At 35.2% G+C, this 18653-nt stretch overlaps 3 protein-coding genes across 4 annotated transcripts in view; 2 read left to right on the plus strand and 1 right to left on the minus strand.

Moving 5' to 3' along the window:
• Tmx3 (Thioredoxin-related transmembrane protein 3) overlaps positions 1 to 3705 on the plus strand; it is a 12593-nt gene extending 8888 nt beyond the window's left edge. For both annotated transcript variants that reach the window (XM_053750703.1, XM_053750702.2), the window contains exon 9: positions 186 to 3705. In XM_053750703.1, coding sequence (XP_053606678.1) covers positions 186 to 208 — 23 coding nt within the window. In that variant the 3' untranslated portion in view covers positions 209 to 3705. The remainder of the gene's footprint in view (positions 1 to 185) is intronic.
• Positions 3267 to 7387, minus strand: LOC128673090 (DEAD-box ATP-dependent RNA helicase RhpA-like). Its single transcript, XM_053750695.2, has 3 exons — positions 6909 to 7387; positions 6521 to 6691; positions 3267 to 6051 (listed from the first exon to the last, which is right to left on the minus strand). The coding sequence occupies exons 1-3, from the start codon at positions 7087 to 7089 to the stop codon at positions 4046 to 4048; spliced, it is 2358 nt and encodes a 785-aa protein (XP_053606670.1). The 5' UTR covers positions 7090 to 7387; the 3' UTR covers positions 3267 to 4045.
• Positions 7388 to 8755: 1368 nt separating this feature from the next.
• On the plus strand, positions 8756 to 18543 carry Snrk (SNF related kinase). Its single transcript, XM_053750537.2, has 8 exons — positions 8756 to 9051; positions 9570 to 9803; positions 10395 to 10600; positions 10947 to 11282; positions 11368 to 11658; positions 12712 to 12859; positions 13625 to 13849; positions 14079 to 18543. The coding sequence occupies exons 2-8, from the start codon at positions 9579 to 9581 to the stop codon at positions 14712 to 14714; spliced, it is 2067 nt and encodes a 688-aa protein (XP_053606512.1). The 5' UTR covers positions 8756 to 9051; positions 9570 to 9578; the 3' UTR covers positions 14715 to 18543.
• Positions 18544 to 18653: the final 110 nt, after the last annotated feature.

The raw sequence follows: 18653 nt of genomic DNA on the forward strand, positions 1-18653 counted from the left end.
TAAAAATCGATATCTACTGATGCTATCGATTGTATCGAATAAGAAACAATCGATACTATCTATAGGTACTAAAAAAGTGAAGACAAGTGATTCGAATTCGCTTGTCTTCACTTTTATTGATCAGCATTTAAATTTTACGTTAGGTTTCTCTGACTCTCGACTAATAATATTTGTATGTGTTTCAGATACCCATGAAAAGAAGGATTAAACTGGGGTAATAGTCGCCACTAGATTTATCTAACAAGATGTATGTATTGTTTTTTTTTATACATCGTCTTTTCCTACCCTTGGCGGGTAGAGTCGTAATTTTATGTATAATGGTTCTATAATTTACGGAGCGATAAATGAATTACCTATAATCATAGCTCGTATCATCTTGTGGTATTTTAAACATAATTTTCTATGAAATAATGGTATAGAATGTAAATGTCTCGACATTGAATGTATAAGAATGATCTGGTGTTTCTTTTGTATTTAAATATTATTTACTAGCGACCCGGCCTGGTTTCGCACGGTCTAGGCTGTATGTATAAACCTTAGTTGACAAATGTCCCAATAACAGCTAAAAGTGCATCAAAATCCCTTGCGTGTTTTGAAAGAATAAAGCCTAGATAGAAACAGACGCGACGTGCGACTTTGTTGTATACTATGTAGTGATTCCTAATAGTTAAGGTTAAGTGTACGAAGTGTGGGCGGAATTTATGCATTTAAAATTTAAAGGGTATAAAAACTGGTTATAAAAAAAATAATTACGTAGATTAACTCCTGTTTAGCGTAAAGTGTCTACAATAATAGGTAGGTAATGATTAAATTATTTGAATTAATATATAAGATTAATTGGTATATGATGGCAAATCTGAGGAGGCAATACAATACATTTGTTTAGGTATTTAAAAATTGGTATCTACACAATTTTTACATGTTTTTTTTAGGGAAATACCCACTTTAAAAACCAATATATGAATGATCAATTTTAATGTGCCAACATTTTGATTTGTTTGTCAGGTTGTATACTTTGGCGAAATCTTCCATGGTCAATACATATATAATGCAGGTTATTCGATGACCATACCAGCGTAATGCAATTTTTATCTTACATAATGAATATGGGATAAAACACAGGGCCTGATTCATTGTTATATAAGTATCTGATAGCCTATTGTAACATGTCAAACCGATAGCACATTTAACTTCAGGTAGATTTATCAGATAGTTTAGCTGTCAGATTACTTTATGATACTTTATCAAAAAGCTTATCTTAGTCTTTAGCTTTATCCTTAGTCTCGTTTATTTCAAAGAAAAGTAAAAAAAAATGGTAAAAGAGGTATTATTTGTATTCTTCTTTTACCAAAAGGTTACTACATAATATGGTGATACTTATGTGTTCTTTTTTTCAATAAAAAAAAACATATTATCCGGAAAGCATTTTCTATTCGTATAAGTGTATAACTAGTGTTAAAAAGTTTGTGTAATGCATAAACTCCTCAACTTTAATTTTAGAGGTACTCGCAAAACCGGTTGCTATGTAATATTTTATTCCTGTTATTCATAAAGAAAGAAAAAGCATATTATAAGCTACAATATGTTTTGTCTCTTTCTGTTAATGCCAAATATTGTAAAGTGCTATAGTGACAAAATAATTTTGCTTATAGTATGTTTTAACTTTTTTATGGATAACAGGGTAAGTATATCAGTATATGGCAGGTTTAAACAATGGGTTTATGGATAGGTATTATTAGATTTGTCTTAAATCTCGTACTGGGCTTTATAGAGCTTGTGGTTTTTTTTAATAAAACGTATTGTGTGATCTAGTCTTTGAAATGCTTTTAAGGCACAAAGCAGGAACAAAATTTACAAGTAAGGTTAGCATGAGATTTTGTGAGAACGTGTAAGCGTATCAATATAGATCGCGTCTTTATTGTAAAAAGTAACTATCAATTCTCCATATATTTTTTTACGTTTACGATATGATTACATTCTGGCAAAATTTCTTAAAATGTTTGGACAATGTACGTAAAAATTGAAAAAAGAATATGCCATGGGACTTGAAGATTTTTTTAAAAGTTTCATGGCTCCATCGTTTGCCAAAACGAAGATTAATTCAGATTGAAGAAATGCCATAAAAGTCATGACGACGGCTCTAGTCATCGCAGTCGTACATCGTCGACACATCCCTACTGCTAGATCTAGACCTCGGAGTATCCAGAGTTTACTGCTTTAATCGTTTTAAAAAAAATAATTAGGTCCTTACATATTAAATTGGCGTTTGGTATAGGAGGAAAAAAAAGTCGAATCATTTTTTAATATAATATAGTTATTTAATCAATGCAAGAACCATTATTATCTATGCACTTTTGCCATCTCATAGGTAGTTCATTGATCCCTTTACTAAAAAAACAATTCGGACGGGAATCAATAAAATCTTTGAAGGCGGTTTGGACTGCCCTACCAGAGTTGATATTTTTCCCTTGGAAGAAGTTATCAAAAAATCGAAAAAATGGTAATCTTTTGGACCAAGGTCTGGGAAGTACGGTGGATGTCTTAGACATTCCAATTGAAGCTCCTCTAATTTGGTAGCCGTCTGTTGTGTAGTGTGTGGTCTAGCGTTGTCGTGAAGCAGCAGTGGCGTGGAGCGATCGACCAGCCTCGGGTTGTTTAGCAGCTTTTCCATCATAGTTTGCAATTGCTGACAATAGACGTCTGCCGTAATCGTCTGGCCAGATTTGAGAAAACTGTAATGAACGACACCGGCACTAGTCCACCAAATGCTGACAAGTAACTTTTTTGGGGTTCAATTTTCGATTGGGGCAGGATTTGGCCAGGGTCCAGCCATGAGAATCCACCTTTTCATCACAGGTAATGATTTGATTTAAAAACCCTTCACTATTGTGCCTGTTAAGTAATGTAACGCAGCAGTCGACACGCGTCTGCCGGTTTGTGTCACTCAATTCGTGAGTTACCCTACCTATCAAGTTTCTTAATCTTCTCAATTTGCTTCAAGTTTATTAAAATAGTTTTATAACTAACACCGAAGCCTGAAGCTAAAGCTGACGTGGTTCGCGATGGATCCGCTTCCACAATAGCCTTCAATTCTTCATTATCAACTAGGGCCTTCGGCCGTCCACGGGGCTTGTTCTGCAGCTCGAAATTTCCAGAACGAAAACGTTGGAACCAAAAACGCCCTGTGTTTTCTTTTTCGACACGTCATTAACCCTTACCGCAGCACTGGTGCCACGGTGGAACTTGTACTCGTAAATAACGCGATATTTCAAGTTTTCCATTTTGTAAACTGAGTAACGCAAACAGAAAAATCAGAAGAAAAAAACAAATACATGTGTAAAACAAACGGTTAACGAAACACAAATACATGTGTAAATAGTTGTATAAATTTGAATTTGGAATTCCTAACCAAAGAGGAGAAATTTGTGATTAAATTGGCCAGTACAACAAAAAGCTAATTTCATACGTAAGGACCTAATATCTTCAATATGAATTCCATTTTTGTTCCTAATGTATTATGTAATTATACATATTAGGTATATGTATAGACATTGAGAAAAAATCTGGTACTCCATTTAAGCTGTTATCAATATAAGCATTTAGTATTAAAATATTGTATCTTTTTGTTACATATTTTTTATTTATTTATGAGAAAATCGCCGTATTTTTACATTATTCCAATAAATGGTATGTACAAATAAGTTACCTATATATTTCATTTAAAATCCCTTGTCTCTGATTAACCTCACGTAAAGCAGGCGCATGCGCATGACAATATCAGACTTCAATTTCATTTAATTCACTCTTATGATAATTTAAGGCTATACAAATACCAACTTTATGAACTTTCTGTTACTTTGTGTTTCAGTTTTGGCTGAGAATCTTATTTTCTCTCTTGAGACTAAAACAAGGCTAGCCAACAGTGTACCTAGACTAGTCAATGGATATATTGTAGTACGTAAGACGTGAACATTCACGCGGAAGTAGTTTGTTTCCATATTATAAATATAACCTTGAATATTTGATTTCATTTTTTATTTATATCTTACAATTTTGATAATTCATCAATATATACCGCTAATTCAATTTGCTTCATCTGGAATTTAAGATTCCTGTACCACCTGACATAATTTTCAGAAATGTTATCAGAACTGCTGGTTGCTTCCCTATATCTAGTACTGCTTTTTGGTTTTCGTTTATTATTATTAATAAAACAGGGACTTTCCCTATTAAAATTATTCATGGTGTTTCTTTCCGATTTTGAATTTTGATCACTTCTAATAATGTTTCTACAACTTTTGTTGTTTTGAATATTTGATGAATCAAATGATCTTGTGTTTCTGTTTTCTGAAGGTTTTTTTTTTGGTCTGCTTTGGTTGACACGAAATTGTATGTTTTTCTTTGATTTACCAAATTCTGTTGGAAGTCCTGCATCAAGAAGTGCTTGCTTTGTATCATCATTTTTCTCGGTAGGATTATTTATGGCAAAATTATATTCACTGATTGTATCTGTGTAATCAATTGAATTAACACTAGTTTCTTCTTTTTCAATGGAATAGTCATGGTAGTTTTTACTATTTCTTAAATTAATGTCATTGTGTTTACTGGAATGATCATTAGCATTTTCATTATTATGAACTTTCTTACAGTAATTAGTATTATCATATTTCCCACTACAACTGTTTGCACCAAAATTAGACTTGATGGTATTTGTGGAAGCAGTTATGCATCCATTACTCACATAAGAGTTATGACACTTGTTCACTTTTTCATTTTCTTTTTGATAAATATTTATTAACTCAGCCTTTCCAGGACAAGTTTCACTAATATTATTATTTTCTTCTTTCTCTTTTCCTGTCATATTAAAATACTTTTTTAATGAAATACAAATAGATTTACAAGGTCCACTGAATATATTGAAATGTTTAAATTTTAAATCTACATCTCTATAATGTTGATCGTTTTCGAAAGATAGTAATAATTCATCAAATGTTTTAATATTTGAGTTACTTTTATTAAATGATGTACACAAATGTTCAAAACTTTCTAATGCTTTTTCTTTCTTTGTTTCTTCATTTGATGTTAACACCTTCCATAGTTCTTTAATCTCGCTATTAATTTCTTGTTTGTTTGCTTGAATAGTTTCATTAATTTTACCTGTATTAAGTGAATATGTGGGGGAAAAACCTTTGATGGCACTAACTTCATCATTATCCCACAGATTAGTTAAATTTATCATTTCTATCATGGGCTCTAATATTTTGTGAAATTTCTTTGCTTCTTTTCCTTCACTCAGTATTGTAATTGCCATTCCATATGTACCAAAACGACCTGCCCTTCCAATTCTATGTAAGTATGTTTGCCACTCAAAAGGGGGCTCAAAATTAATGACCAAATCAATATTTGAAGCATCAATACCACGAGCTGCCAGATCTGTGGCTATCAAAATCCTGCATTTATATTCTTGTAAAGTTTTTAATGCATCCAGGCGATCCATTTGTTCTTGATTTCCAGATAACTGTTCTGCTGGCCAATTCGCATGTGACAGTAATTTATGTAATTCTGAGACTCTCACTTGATAGTTACAAAATATAAGACATTGCTTGAATTGAATTTTAGAAAATATTTTGAGAACTTCTTGAAATCTGATTTGAGTTTGTTTTACAATATTAATGTTATACTTTACTAGACTTATTTTTTGATCAACTCCTAAAAGTACACAATTATTATTAGGACAAATATGTTGAGCATTTTGCACATAATCATGAATAAATATATTTTCAGTTTCTGTATATGTGGCACTACTCATGATTACTTGTTTCTGAGATGGCAAAGAGGAAAATATGTATTTAACATCATCTTGGAAACTCTTTTCCATCAATTTGTCAGCTTCATCTAGAATTAGAAGTCGTACAGAAGAGGTATTAATGTGTTTATCTATAAGGTGACGTAACCTTCCTGGACTACCAACAACAATGTGGACATTTCTTTTGAATTTCGCAATATCTTCCTTTACTGGTAGGCCTCCCATTACAACTTCAACTGTCAACCCTGTAAGTACAAAATTATCTTGAAATACATAAAGCCTTTAAGGCAACTTTATTTTCAATCTCAATTCAAGAAATATCCTGCTACAAATACATACAGAGCTTGTTCTTCGGAGAACAAGAAATATGACCACCCACTGGTACTGTTGGGAGTATTTTAAATATGTTATTAATGAAAATGTAATTGTGACACAAGCATTTATTGCCATCAGAGAGATCTTATTGCATTTAACAAGATAAAAATATCACCTTACCATCGAACTACACATTTCACATATTTTCCTTCACCAGAAGCAGGTGGTGGTGTATGAAAACTACTATACATGAGTCAGATTGGTTTATAAACTCAGGTGGCATGAGTAGTATTTGAACCTGGGATATTCTATATATATATTTATATATGTATAATTAAACCTCCACTACTTCAAATGACAGAAAGAAAAAATTAAAAGAAAATTAAAAATAATAATAACCTTTATAACCAGATCCAATTTGTTTTATAACATCACATATTTGAGCAGCTATTTCTCTAGTGGGCGCTAAGATTACCACTTGTAGTCCTTTTTTCAACTCTAGTTTTTCCAATGCTATTAATGTAAACACAGCAGTTTTACCTGTTCCTGACTTGGCTTCTAATAAAAGATCTGAAATGAGAAAGTTGACAGAAGGATTTAATTTACCAAGGTAGTTTAATAAGTGTTTGGTAAATGGGTGCAAAGCATTAATCTGAAACTAATACAGACCATGTAGAACAATATGAGCCATTTTGTGCATCTGTGGCATAGAGAAGTTTTATGTCACAGGAGATAGAGAATTATAATAATGGTAAGTACCTATAGATATAAAAAAGTTATCACATACCAAAACCACATTTTCCTAATGGAATTCCATGTAGTTGAATTGGTGAAGGTTTGTAAAAACCAGCATTTTTCAGACCTTGTAGGGTTTCAGGAGCAAGTAACATTGTATCAAAAGTAATATTGTGAGATGTTTGAACATCTTTTGTTCGAGATATTTGTTGGATATTGTGAGCCAAAGTCATTTTTATTTATTAATTGCCTTCTAGGTTAATACCAATCCCTTAGGTCCCAGTTATCTGTATTACTTGTTCTCTTTATAATCGCAAGCCGGTCAGAGTGGTTCTTTCACACATAAGTTATAAAAAGAGGAGTTACATTTATATACGATTATTTAAAATCTCTAGATCATCAATTAAGTGCTTAGCATGTAGGTAGGTATTTGGAATTTAATGAAAGATTTAGGTATTTAGAAAATATTCACAGGCACGCAAGACGGTAGGTTAAGTAGGTAGGTGTACTTGTTAAATATGGCATGGATGGCAATGGCAGATGCAGACAGATGGCACCCTCAAAACTAGACAATTTATCAATGTCAAACATTGACTTTGACAAAAAAATGAATTAAGATCTATTGTCAATAATACGCATGTAGGATGATGAATGGGCAAAAAGTACCTTGTGGTTAAAGACCAATAAAGCTATAGATGTGTCGGAGCAGTGTAGCCAAATAAGTTATACGATTTCCATATAACTCCTCGGCCTTAGAACTTGTTCTAGGCCCCATATATGGACCTACGTTCGGTTTCAGGATTCCTGATTATGTTTTCAGAAAACTCAAACTCTAAAATCAGACCAACAGTGTTGCCTATTTAGCTTCTGTGTCGCTAGCTTTGGGCAATAGGGAGTATTACTGCACATATCCGCCAGAGTACAGTACTGTATGTTAGGTACACAAAAGCTTTGCCGCCTTTTGCTATGTCGATTAAAACGTTTATTTTAGAGTAATTTATTAATCCTTTCATAATGTAATATATCGTTTCGTGAAAATATACAACACTGTAGCATATTCGGGTTCCGAAATATTGGGTACAATAGATTTCCATAAGATAAAAAACTTCGAAAACTATGGGATACGCCTCACGCTATAAAATTATCGAGACATTAAACGGTCGAAAAGAAGCTCGGAACACTTCACACGTAAAAAGACTTATTAAAATATGGACTTCATACTTCAGGTAAGATCTTCAGTCAAAATCAAATTTGTATCAGTTTATGATCACAGTTGACCAAATAATGCAGAACATAACCTAAAACAGTGTGATTATTTTCAGGATAATCCACTAAATCCTTCCTTTTTCCTTTAAACTCGTACCACGATTGCATAGAAGTTATTTTTGGTCGTAAATCTGCAACAATATTGAAAATTGGCGCTTTTTGCCACCATTGGCAATGCCTGTGTACCTTAGTTGTACCAGTAGTGCCACCTGCGCTGAGCTTTGCGTAATATGCCGTATTTTAAGCGCCAACAGCGAATTTCTAAAATGTGTTGTAGATTGTCATATTTTATTTTTTTGTGTACCGGATAATTAATACCAATTTAAAACAAATTAGAATTTTAATGATTTATAAATTCTATAGAACATTCTGTGCATGCGCGGTGGCCGAGCCGAAATGTAGGCGAGTGCTACCTCTTCGTTGACGTCATTAGTTTTCTCCGTTTCGACTCGAGGCAACTTCCTAACCCGAACGTTAGGTTTTAGTTTAGGTTGCACATTGGGCCAAGTAAAAGACAGACAATAGATGCGTATTCTTCTGTATAACGGGGTCTATAGTTTGCTAAGTCTACAATTGTTTTAATATTTTTTTAGCAATGGTAACAGTGAAAACTTTATGCCAAAGCCGAACTGCCAATCGTAGGTAGGTAGGTATGTAAGTTTCTGGTTTCTGAACTGATTTTTGTGATGTGAAATGGCGAAATTGTGACTCTTGTGGATCAATTTATTTTTTATGTTCGTTACCTAAATAATTAACATTTTTTATAAAAAGTAATGCATGATTTAAATTGCTAAAAGATATATGATATATTTTAGTCATTTGTAAACCATGATCGTGTTATATTGACTTTTATCTATAATAAGTTCTATGAAACCAGTTGTGGGCATTTTGGCTTCAATCGGATTTTTCAGTGTAACTCAGGGTTTAAGGTGAGGATATTTCATTGTTATTATGGTTTTTATATATATATAAATACATGCACGTATCGGTATTTCCAATAGTCCTTAAATAATTACCTGTTTACAGAAGTTATGTAGGTCAGTCGTAGGTAGATATTTAATAGGTAAATAATATTATTTTCAATTATCAGGTACAAGTTTCTTGTATAAAAATGCTATTAGAAATATTAATAAAATTGCTTATACGAAAAAATAAGTCACTTGAGAAATGTTGATTAATTTGGGAAGGTCTTTTTATTATATTTTCCTGGAAGGTTCTAATGTTGTTCTACACTTTTATGTAACGTAAATATACAACAGAAAACCATATGTTTCGTATTATTTTATGCTTTCACTAGTATTGACTATGCCATGATGATTTTATGATAGAGGGGTAGAGTCAGATGAGCTGTGAAAGCTAAATGTATTGACTTTCACATTCACAAATGGGTATGTGACTAGGTATGAATAACCTGGTTTTAAAATAAAAGTATTAAATCTGTTAACAGGTTGCAGCGATGAACAACTGTGGTGCAGCTGCTATTGGAAGCACAGTAGGTGTTCCAAGTGGTACATATGATGGAAAAATAGCTGGACTGTATGACTTGCTTGATACTCTCGGTTCTGGACATTTCGCTGTCGTCAAACTAGCAAGACATGTATTTACGGGTGAAAAAGTTGCTGTAAAAGTAATAGATAAAAGCAAATTAGATGAGGTGTCCAAATCACATTTATTTCAGGAGGTAAATATATTTTTTAGTAAATTAATATTATTATTGTAATATCATGTTTAAACTATTATTTAAGTGTTCATTTTATACCTGTTCACAGTTTTATTTCGAAATTTATATTACAGCTCATTAAGTGCTGCCATAAATTTTATAAAGCACTTATTAAAACCATGCCAACTATAAATTTTAGTGAATATTATTTGGTTGTTTTAGTTGCAATATTGGATTTGTCTTTTCATATATAAACTAGTAGTTCGTCCCAGCTTCACTTGTGTCAAACCATAAAAAAGTGTGTCTCTGTGCCAAATTTCATCAAAATCAATCTACTAGTTTTTGATTATATTAAAAATACAAACAAAAAACCAAAAATACAAATGTTTTCTCTTTATAATATCATTATGTATTGTTACATCATTGGTAATAGTTTCCAACTCCAGGTAAATAATATAATTTACAAAAATATATATGTATATTATATTGCATTCATATTATATATTGTTGCATCCATCACTCTTTAGCTCTTATGACTTATCACAACACTGATATTATATTTAACCAAACTTAATCTACCATGACCTTTTATTAACCACCATTTTATTCCAGGTTCGATGTATGAAGCTTGTGCAGCACCCTAATGTTGTACGACTATATGAAGTTATAGATACACAGACTAAGTTATACTTAATATTAGAATTAGGAGATGGTGGTGACCTATATGACTATATTATGAGACATGAATCTGGTCTATCAGAATCTCTTGCACGTGATTATTTTCGTCAAATCGTTCGTGCTATCTCATATTGCCACAGGTACTTCATTTATTTTTAATGATAATAGTAATTCTTTAGCTAATGTCCAGCACAGGACTATTTGTGGCTGAGAATTATGACACTTACAGGAAACTACCGTTTATGATTCTAACATTTTAGAGCCATAAGTCTAAATGTGAGATTTCCTAACACACAACAAATGTTTCAAGCTCATTGCATTTAGTTTTGTACATAAAAATAAATAATCAGTTAGTATAAATTAAAGCTCATGTTTGGGTATGGCCTCTTGCCCAAACATTAGTTAACACCCAAACCCACCCTTCAGGCAGATCTAATAATAAATATTTAAAAACATCTCCCAATTTTAGAACTTTTTGTTTTTCAGGTTACATGTAGTGCACCGGGACTTGAAGCCTGAGAACGTAGTTTTCTTTGAAAAATTAGGTGTAGTGAAATTGACTGATTTCGGTTTTAGCAATAAATTCTGTCCAGGCCAGAAGTTAGAAACTTCTTGCGGCTCGTTAGCTTATTCTGCTCCAGAGATTCTATTGGGTGACTCTTATGATGCCCCAGCGGTGGACGTGTGGTCCCTGGGTGTCATTCTGTACATGCTCGTGTGTGGACAAGCACCTTTTCAAGAGGCTAATGATAGTGAAACTTTAACAATGATCATGGATTGTAAATATACCATACCACCACATATATCAAATTCATGTAAAAGGTAATTGAATATTTTAATTTTAATGAGTTCATTATGATTTTGTGTTTCTGTTTCATCTTTGCACCAACAATATATTTTTCTGCAGACTCATAGGAAGAATGCTCGTAAGAGAACCAGAAAAAAGAGCCACATTATCAGAAATAGCCACAGATCCTTGGGTTACTGCTGGTGAAGGGATAACCGTTGAGGACTTTGATACACCTCTTGTGGCTAAAGAACAACTCTCGGAAGACGACCGGTCCGCAATCATTCAGAGAATGGTTAATGGTACTATAGGAACAAAAGAGGAGATACTGGAGGCTCTTGAAAAAAATGAGTACAATCATATTACTGCTACATATTTCTTGTTGGCTGAGAGAAAATTAAGATCAAAAAGGTGAGATCCTTTGGGGCTTACTCAATCTGTGTAATTTGTTCATATATATTTATCTTAGTTTTTCGCGTCACCGATGTGGGTAACTTGCTGAATTAGATAAGTGAATATGCTATTGCCAATTTGGTTGTCCCATAGAATTGAAAGTTTCATAGAATGCATCCACATTAATATTAAAAAGAGAAAATGATTTGTTTTTTTGTTTGTAAAAATGGGACCCTTATAGGATCACTTTGTTGTCCATCTGTCTGTATGTCTATCAAGATAAAGAACGCGTAAAGTTGAAATTTATACCAAATACCCAGGTTTGGTCTCTTTCAGCTGGGAAAAAATGAAACTTATATACGCGATCAAAAAATATGACCGTTTATGTCCCATATTTTACGATTTCACGAGGGAATTAAAACCTATAGGGTACTTCCCGTATACCAAGTATCATGGAATTTGGCAAAAGTTGGAGCATACCGTACTGATATAGGAAAAAATGATTGAAAATTGGTAATTTATACTTACATCACAGAAAAAAGTTATATTTGTAATTAGTTTCGTACAAAATGAGTGCATACGGCCGCTTTCACCATTCCCACTAGATTTTAGGCTTTACGGGAAGACTAAGACCGGTTATAAAATCGAATCTTCAAAATTTTGTACGGAACCTTAGGTGCGAAAGTCAAACTCGCACTTGACCGGTTTTTAATTTAAAAACTATTGGACCGTTTTTGATAAAATTGCGCCCAGAGACAGACGAAAAATTCAGAAGTAACATAGGCCACGTTTTAAAATTATTGTCTTCCCGGAATGAAGCCGGGCCAGGCCGCTAGTATTTTTTAATGAGCATGACCTGATGGCGTATCCTTGATTGGGTCTAAAGAAGGGAACTCCTTATTGAGTTTACTTACTTTTCTTCTAACCTGTAGTTGTGTCTCAATGCTGAGCAAAAATACCTTCTCTTCCCCTTAACGACTGAGCATGTTTTTTTTATCACGGGCGATGTAAAGTTTGTGTAAAAAATGTTTTTTTTTAAACGTTGCTTGGTGTGCATTGTTTGATTTGCAGGCTGGAGCAGAATCGCGGCGTCCGTCGGCCGGAAGCGCTGAGCGTGGTGAAGTGCGGCGGCGCAGGCGGAGGCGCGGGGGGCGGGGCGCGGCTGCTGGCGCCGCCGGCCGCGCCCGCCGCGCCCCGCACGCCGCAGGACGTGCCTCCGGTCAGTTCTACTTTCTGTTTTTATTTTAATGTTTTTTCTTACGTGGCTAAATATAAGCTAGTGTGGGACTAATTTCTAATATGAAGTGTACTGTCCGTTTACCTGCGGCAAAAAGTACTCCAGAAGCCTATGTCACTACACCTTTCAAATTATCTTCACACCGAAAGTGTTTGCAAAATCAAATGTGTCATCGAATCAGTTACGTCAATATGCATTGGTGAGGGATCCTGACTGATATAAATAGACTCAAGCGCTGCATTGATTAGACGTCGATTATCTTATTCATTCTTTTTAACTTAATTATCGTTGATTAAATTGCAAAATATATAAATTTAACCACTGACTGCGGATCTTAGCTCTAACGTAGATATGGTTAAGTTTGTGCCAAATTTGTAGATGCTCAAAAATATTTACTTTCCATTTTGCTTTTATTTATTGCTTTTATTATGGCTTTCCGATTTTTTTTAAGCGACTATTCTGTATATATAGCTCTTGGTTATCGTAAGCATAAATAGATAAATTATGAAATAGTAAACCAGATGTTTACAAAAGTGCAAAGTATTTTTCAGTTTAGTTAAGTGTAAAAAAAAAAAAATCTGCATGGATTTGTTCATTAGGCAAACATTTCTTTTAAAACTACACTTTCTTTCGTTTCAAAAACTTGACAAAAACCAATATCGGGAACAAATTGATTTTGGATTAGATTTAAACTGCTAGCGAGCTTCTGTCAACCATATTCCTAAAAAAATTTTTTAATTTATCCAGCGGTCGCGCAAATGTAGCATTGTGCGCGAGGAGGAGGATGACGAGGAGGGCGGCGTGTCGGGCGGGGAGGGTCGCGGGGGGGGCGCGCGGCGCGGCTCGCGCTCCGAGGGCCGCCTGCACCTCGCCGCCCGCGCCGCGCACGTCTCGCTGCCTGTCCCGCCGCCGCATCCGCCGCATCCGCCGCATCCGCCGCCCACTACGCAACTGGCTGAAAACCTTGTCAAGGTAAGGCTAATTGACTTTTCTTAAATTGATTTTTTTACCTTTTTCTTGGTTCTCAACGCGTCATATAGAGAGTTGGGAGCAACTCCTGAGTCCCGCAACTGTCAGTCCTTCTATGATAGTCTTGCGTGGTGGCATTCGAAATTCGATTGTAGTAACCAGGTAAATAGATCGGTCGGCTGTGTGTGGTAGTAGCGTGAGGCGTCCTTTATTTTAATATTATATGTTTTAGGTAAATTTGGACGACGAGGTGTGCCGGGATATCGAAAAAGTAATCTACGGCGGAGGGGAGGGCGGCGCGACCAGTAGCACTCCGGCGCCGCGTGTGCCTCCCCCCGCCCCGCCCCCCGCCCGCCGCCAGCGCCTCGACTGCCGGCGCCGCAGGCCGCGCGCCGGCTCCTGCTCCTCCTCCGACCTCTCCGACGACGACTCCGAGAAAAAGAAACGGGCAGCCGAGCGCGCAGAGCTGCCCGCGGACCGGCCGCGACGCGACTCTCACGATGACTCCAGCGACAGCCAGGAGCGGGGCGCGGGGGCCGGGGGGCGCGGCGGGGCGCGGGCCTCGCCGGCGGGTGTGGCGGGTGCGCCGGGGGCGGGCGGCGGCGGCGCTGGGGCCGCGGGGGCGGGGGGCGCGGGGGGCGCGGCGGGCGACGCGCGCGGCGGCGGCGGGCGGCGGCGGCGCGCGGCGCGCAAGGAGTCGCGGCTGCGGGAGTCGCGCTCGCTGAACCGCATCGCGGAGGTGGAGGAGGCGGCGGCGGCGCGCTGGGCGGGCGGCGGGCTGGCGGCGCTGTGCGGCCGCCCGCTGCTGCGGCTGCTGGCGGCCGCGCGCCCCTCGCCCTCCGCCCGCCGCCTGCCCGGTCTCTGCTAGCCGCCCGCTATCACGTCCGGAACCTATGAGATTGTCTCTACGCGATGCGAGTTTCCTGAAATCGCTTTGTTGACTTCGTTCTTGACGTAGTTGTCTAATAGCTTGCTACACGGAACACCCATGATATAGACGCGTTGCGTTACGAAGCCGCTCGCGGGTCCAGTCTCCGCGACGATCATAATATTCGACGTGCGGTCTGATGGTTGGCAGTGAGGATCCGCTCGTGCTATTGCAACTGATCAAAACAGCAATTGTTTTGTTGTTTCGAGCGATTGTTGGTTCCACGGGGCTTCATCCTCTTCTGGTAATACTTTGTTCCCATACAAACAACAATTTACAAACTAACAAACATGACAAGAAGCCGTGTATATCAAAACAATTATAATCATTACCAATTTCCACTTACTGTTAAGTGTATTGTTACAATCTGACTGAACTTGACCCCATACTATCCTTAGTAATATGCGACTGAATCACTCGAGTTCCCAACTCTATAATAAATATAGATCTGTTACTATTTTGTAATATTAGACGAAACTAAATTGAGCCAATGCCAAATGATAAATCGATGTATATGTAAACAACTGCGCCTCAATTTTATACGGTATCTTTATTTTGAAAAGTTTATTATCTATTTATTCAATGTAGTGACAATATATTTAGTGATGATTGATAACTTTAAATTTTAATGATTGATAAATTTGAACAAGTGAGTCGTCAACAAGAATTGAGATCTGACTAAAACTATATTATTGGCCAATTTGAAACGCTTTTTACTTACATTATACATTTCCATTAAATATTCTTATATTCGTACATTACATTGGATAAATATATCTGATATCGTCTTACTCATCACCTTACTCAGGAGCACACCCATCTATCATGTCGAGGTAAACAGGGTTTCACAATTCAGTTACCTGTCACGTATACCATCATAGTAACCGTCTACAAAAATTACATATTAAATAATGTACATGGTGTTTCGTAATTTCATGCTCGACGCTAGCCGTCCCTCTCTTACTCAAAAAATTATGAGTAAGAGTGTATGACAGTCAGGGTTTATAAATTGATTTTTCATGGACTAACAAAGGCGTTTGGTAACTAGGTCTAGCAACTAACACCTAAACTACTACATTAGTAACAGAATAAATAGATTTCTCGATAATTCATTTCACTTTGAAATAAACCAGAAAAAAAGAACAACAAAATCTTTATTAGCGAACCATTTTGCTATGCAGCGCAGCAATATAATACTTTATTTGCTAGCTTGCACTTAATTTTGTAATATTTTCTAAATACATAACACTATTACTTAATTTAAAGAACAAAGGACAATTTATCGATGTTGCGTGTAGTCAATATGAAAATAAAAAATATTCTAAATGATGTGCATTTCTTTCGCATAGATATAATTTATTCTGCAAGTATTTAATGAGTAATTTTTTCGAATTGTGCATGTATTTACATTTAATATTTGTGTGCTACTTCAAATGGGAATGTTAAATGAGTTTAATGTTGTGTATTAAATTAAAAATCTATGTACATATTTAAATTGTTGTAAATATATAGTTTATCTGAAAAATAAGCTGGACGTTGATTTTTGGTTTTAGTTGTATTCCACATAAAGTGGATATTCGAGTTGTCTTGTATATGACGATTTCTGTTATTCGTTCACGAATATTATGTTTGTTACTATGTCAACAGTTTTGTAATGAAGTTTGGTTGCACTTGTTAGGTGCTCGTAATTTTCCAGGAACGTAATAAGATAAGACCAAAGATTGAAAATTGTGTTTTGCATCCTCCATCTTGTGCTGTTCGGTGCCAACATAATGTAAGCTTTAACTTCACACTTGTGTAATCTATATACGTACGAGTACATTGAGTAGACTGTGGCGGTGCTTGATTTTTGAAACTTCAACCTTTTATGAATTTCTGTGCTATGCGGCTCTTTTTGTTAATTATAAGTTGATAAACTGGCAGACAACCATTTGACAAAAACTATTATGTGTACATACTGCACGAGTAGGAGTATAATAACTTTTTAAGTCGTCGTAGCGTACCTTATGGTCAAGCTATTGTGGTCTTGCTTTGAAATAACACAAACGTGATTGCTGAGTTGACAAAATATTATGATGAATATTAATGTATATTTCCTTATACCAATCACGTTCTGTTAATAGGACTGTTACATCAGCGTCTCTACATTACTCCCCCTTTGCACTATAAAATGAAGTTGCTAAACGTTTATTGTTCGTTTGAATGTTACGATATACGTATATTACAGCTGCAGTTTCTTCAAAACTTTTTTCATTTTACATTCTTCTACACTTTGAAATTATATTGAAATACTTTCCTAAAGGTATAAAAGCACCGAAACAATGTAACAATAATCTTAAATCGTTGAGTTGTGTCACCATATCTCTTAGCCTATGAAGGCTTAAATATAACAAAAAATTGTATTTGTAGTGTGATGCTTTCACGTGAATCGCAACGTAGTTGTGTAAATTTAGTTTATCGTTATACCCCAAGATGTTGCAATGTATTCAATTAAATTAGGTAGGCAGGTATAAAAATTTTTGAAAGTATGGATTATTTCGAAGTGGACACTTCACACGCCATTTTTATGGACGTTAATATATGTATAGTGGTGTTGTAATATATAACAAAATTAAATTGAAATTGACAGAGTTAAAAAATGTAACGAAGTATTTTTTAATAGGCTTTCTTGGAAATAAAATGAACTCATTAGCAATATAGGTGTGCATGTGCAGACCATCACCTGTCTCGCGTTTACCTTGTGGCCCCTGAAGGGTACAAAACAAACTACTTTTATAATACTTATTTAGTAATGTTTTACGATAATTTTGGGAATAATAAGGCAGAGAAGTGACATCTGCTGTCTTGAAAATATCTGACTCATACTGATTTTTTCTAAAAACAATATGAACTAATATTAATTATATTTATGTGTGCATTAAGATCTAAAGAGGTTCAGAGACATCGTATATGCCACCTATATTTAACATAAAAAATCTAATTATTCAAAATTGCTGAAGATTTATCGAATACCTAAGTTTAGTGATTTTTTCCTAGATATTTCCTTGTTTTCAATTATTATTTCGGCTGGATCTGCTGGCGCGTACTCGCAGTTGCTTTATTAGCGACGCTTTTCTCTTATTTATCCGAACAGAGCCATAGAACAACTATATAGTTGTTAAATATTTATTATTTACAAATTATATTCCAGCAGATAGGTAGCTGTGATAGTTGAATACTCATTCTATTTGTATATCGTATACTTACATTAAAAATTGCATAAATATTCGATTATTTTTAATTAGAACTGAATGGACGTATAAAAAAATATATCTTTTTTTATACGTCCATGTAGGACTGTATGTGCAATATGAAGGATATCCAATGAGAGCTTTGTAATTTGTACATTTATATTAAATTTGTATGATTGAAGTACATCTGTGTAGTGGATATAATAAATAGCATTTTACTGATATTCTAATTACTGTGTACCTGGTTGCCATCTGTATTTGGCGTTAAATTTAAGCTTTTTGCAAACTGTCCAGAACTATAGTAGTTGACTAGACTTCGAGTCTATTGATAAGATTACAATGTTTATAGACGAGAAGTCAAATGTATAGAATGTCTTGCCAAACAAAGAAATTATGTTTTTCCAGATTGTGCGTAATATTATTTATTTTGATGTATCGAAGAATCTTTTTATAGACAAAAATGTAATATCGTTATTATACATATTTTTTTAGTTTGATGTTCTCTTAAAATGTTTGTCTCAATAAATGTAAAAAATATATTAGTACTTTTATTTGAAAGTTCTAAATTCAACTCACACACCATTACATTTTCTGATAGTATAGTTTTCTCTCATAGATTTAGAAGGGTTCCGCGCGTGGCCCCGGTTTC

Source organism: Plodia interpunctella, chromosome 10 (assembly GCF_027563975.2).
Source record: "Plodia interpunctella isolate USDA-ARS_2022_Savannah chromosome 10, ilPloInte3.2, whole genome shotgun sequence".
Classification (NCBI taxonomy): Eukaryota; Metazoa; Arthropoda; class Insecta; order Lepidoptera; family Pyralidae; genus Plodia; species Plodia interpunctella.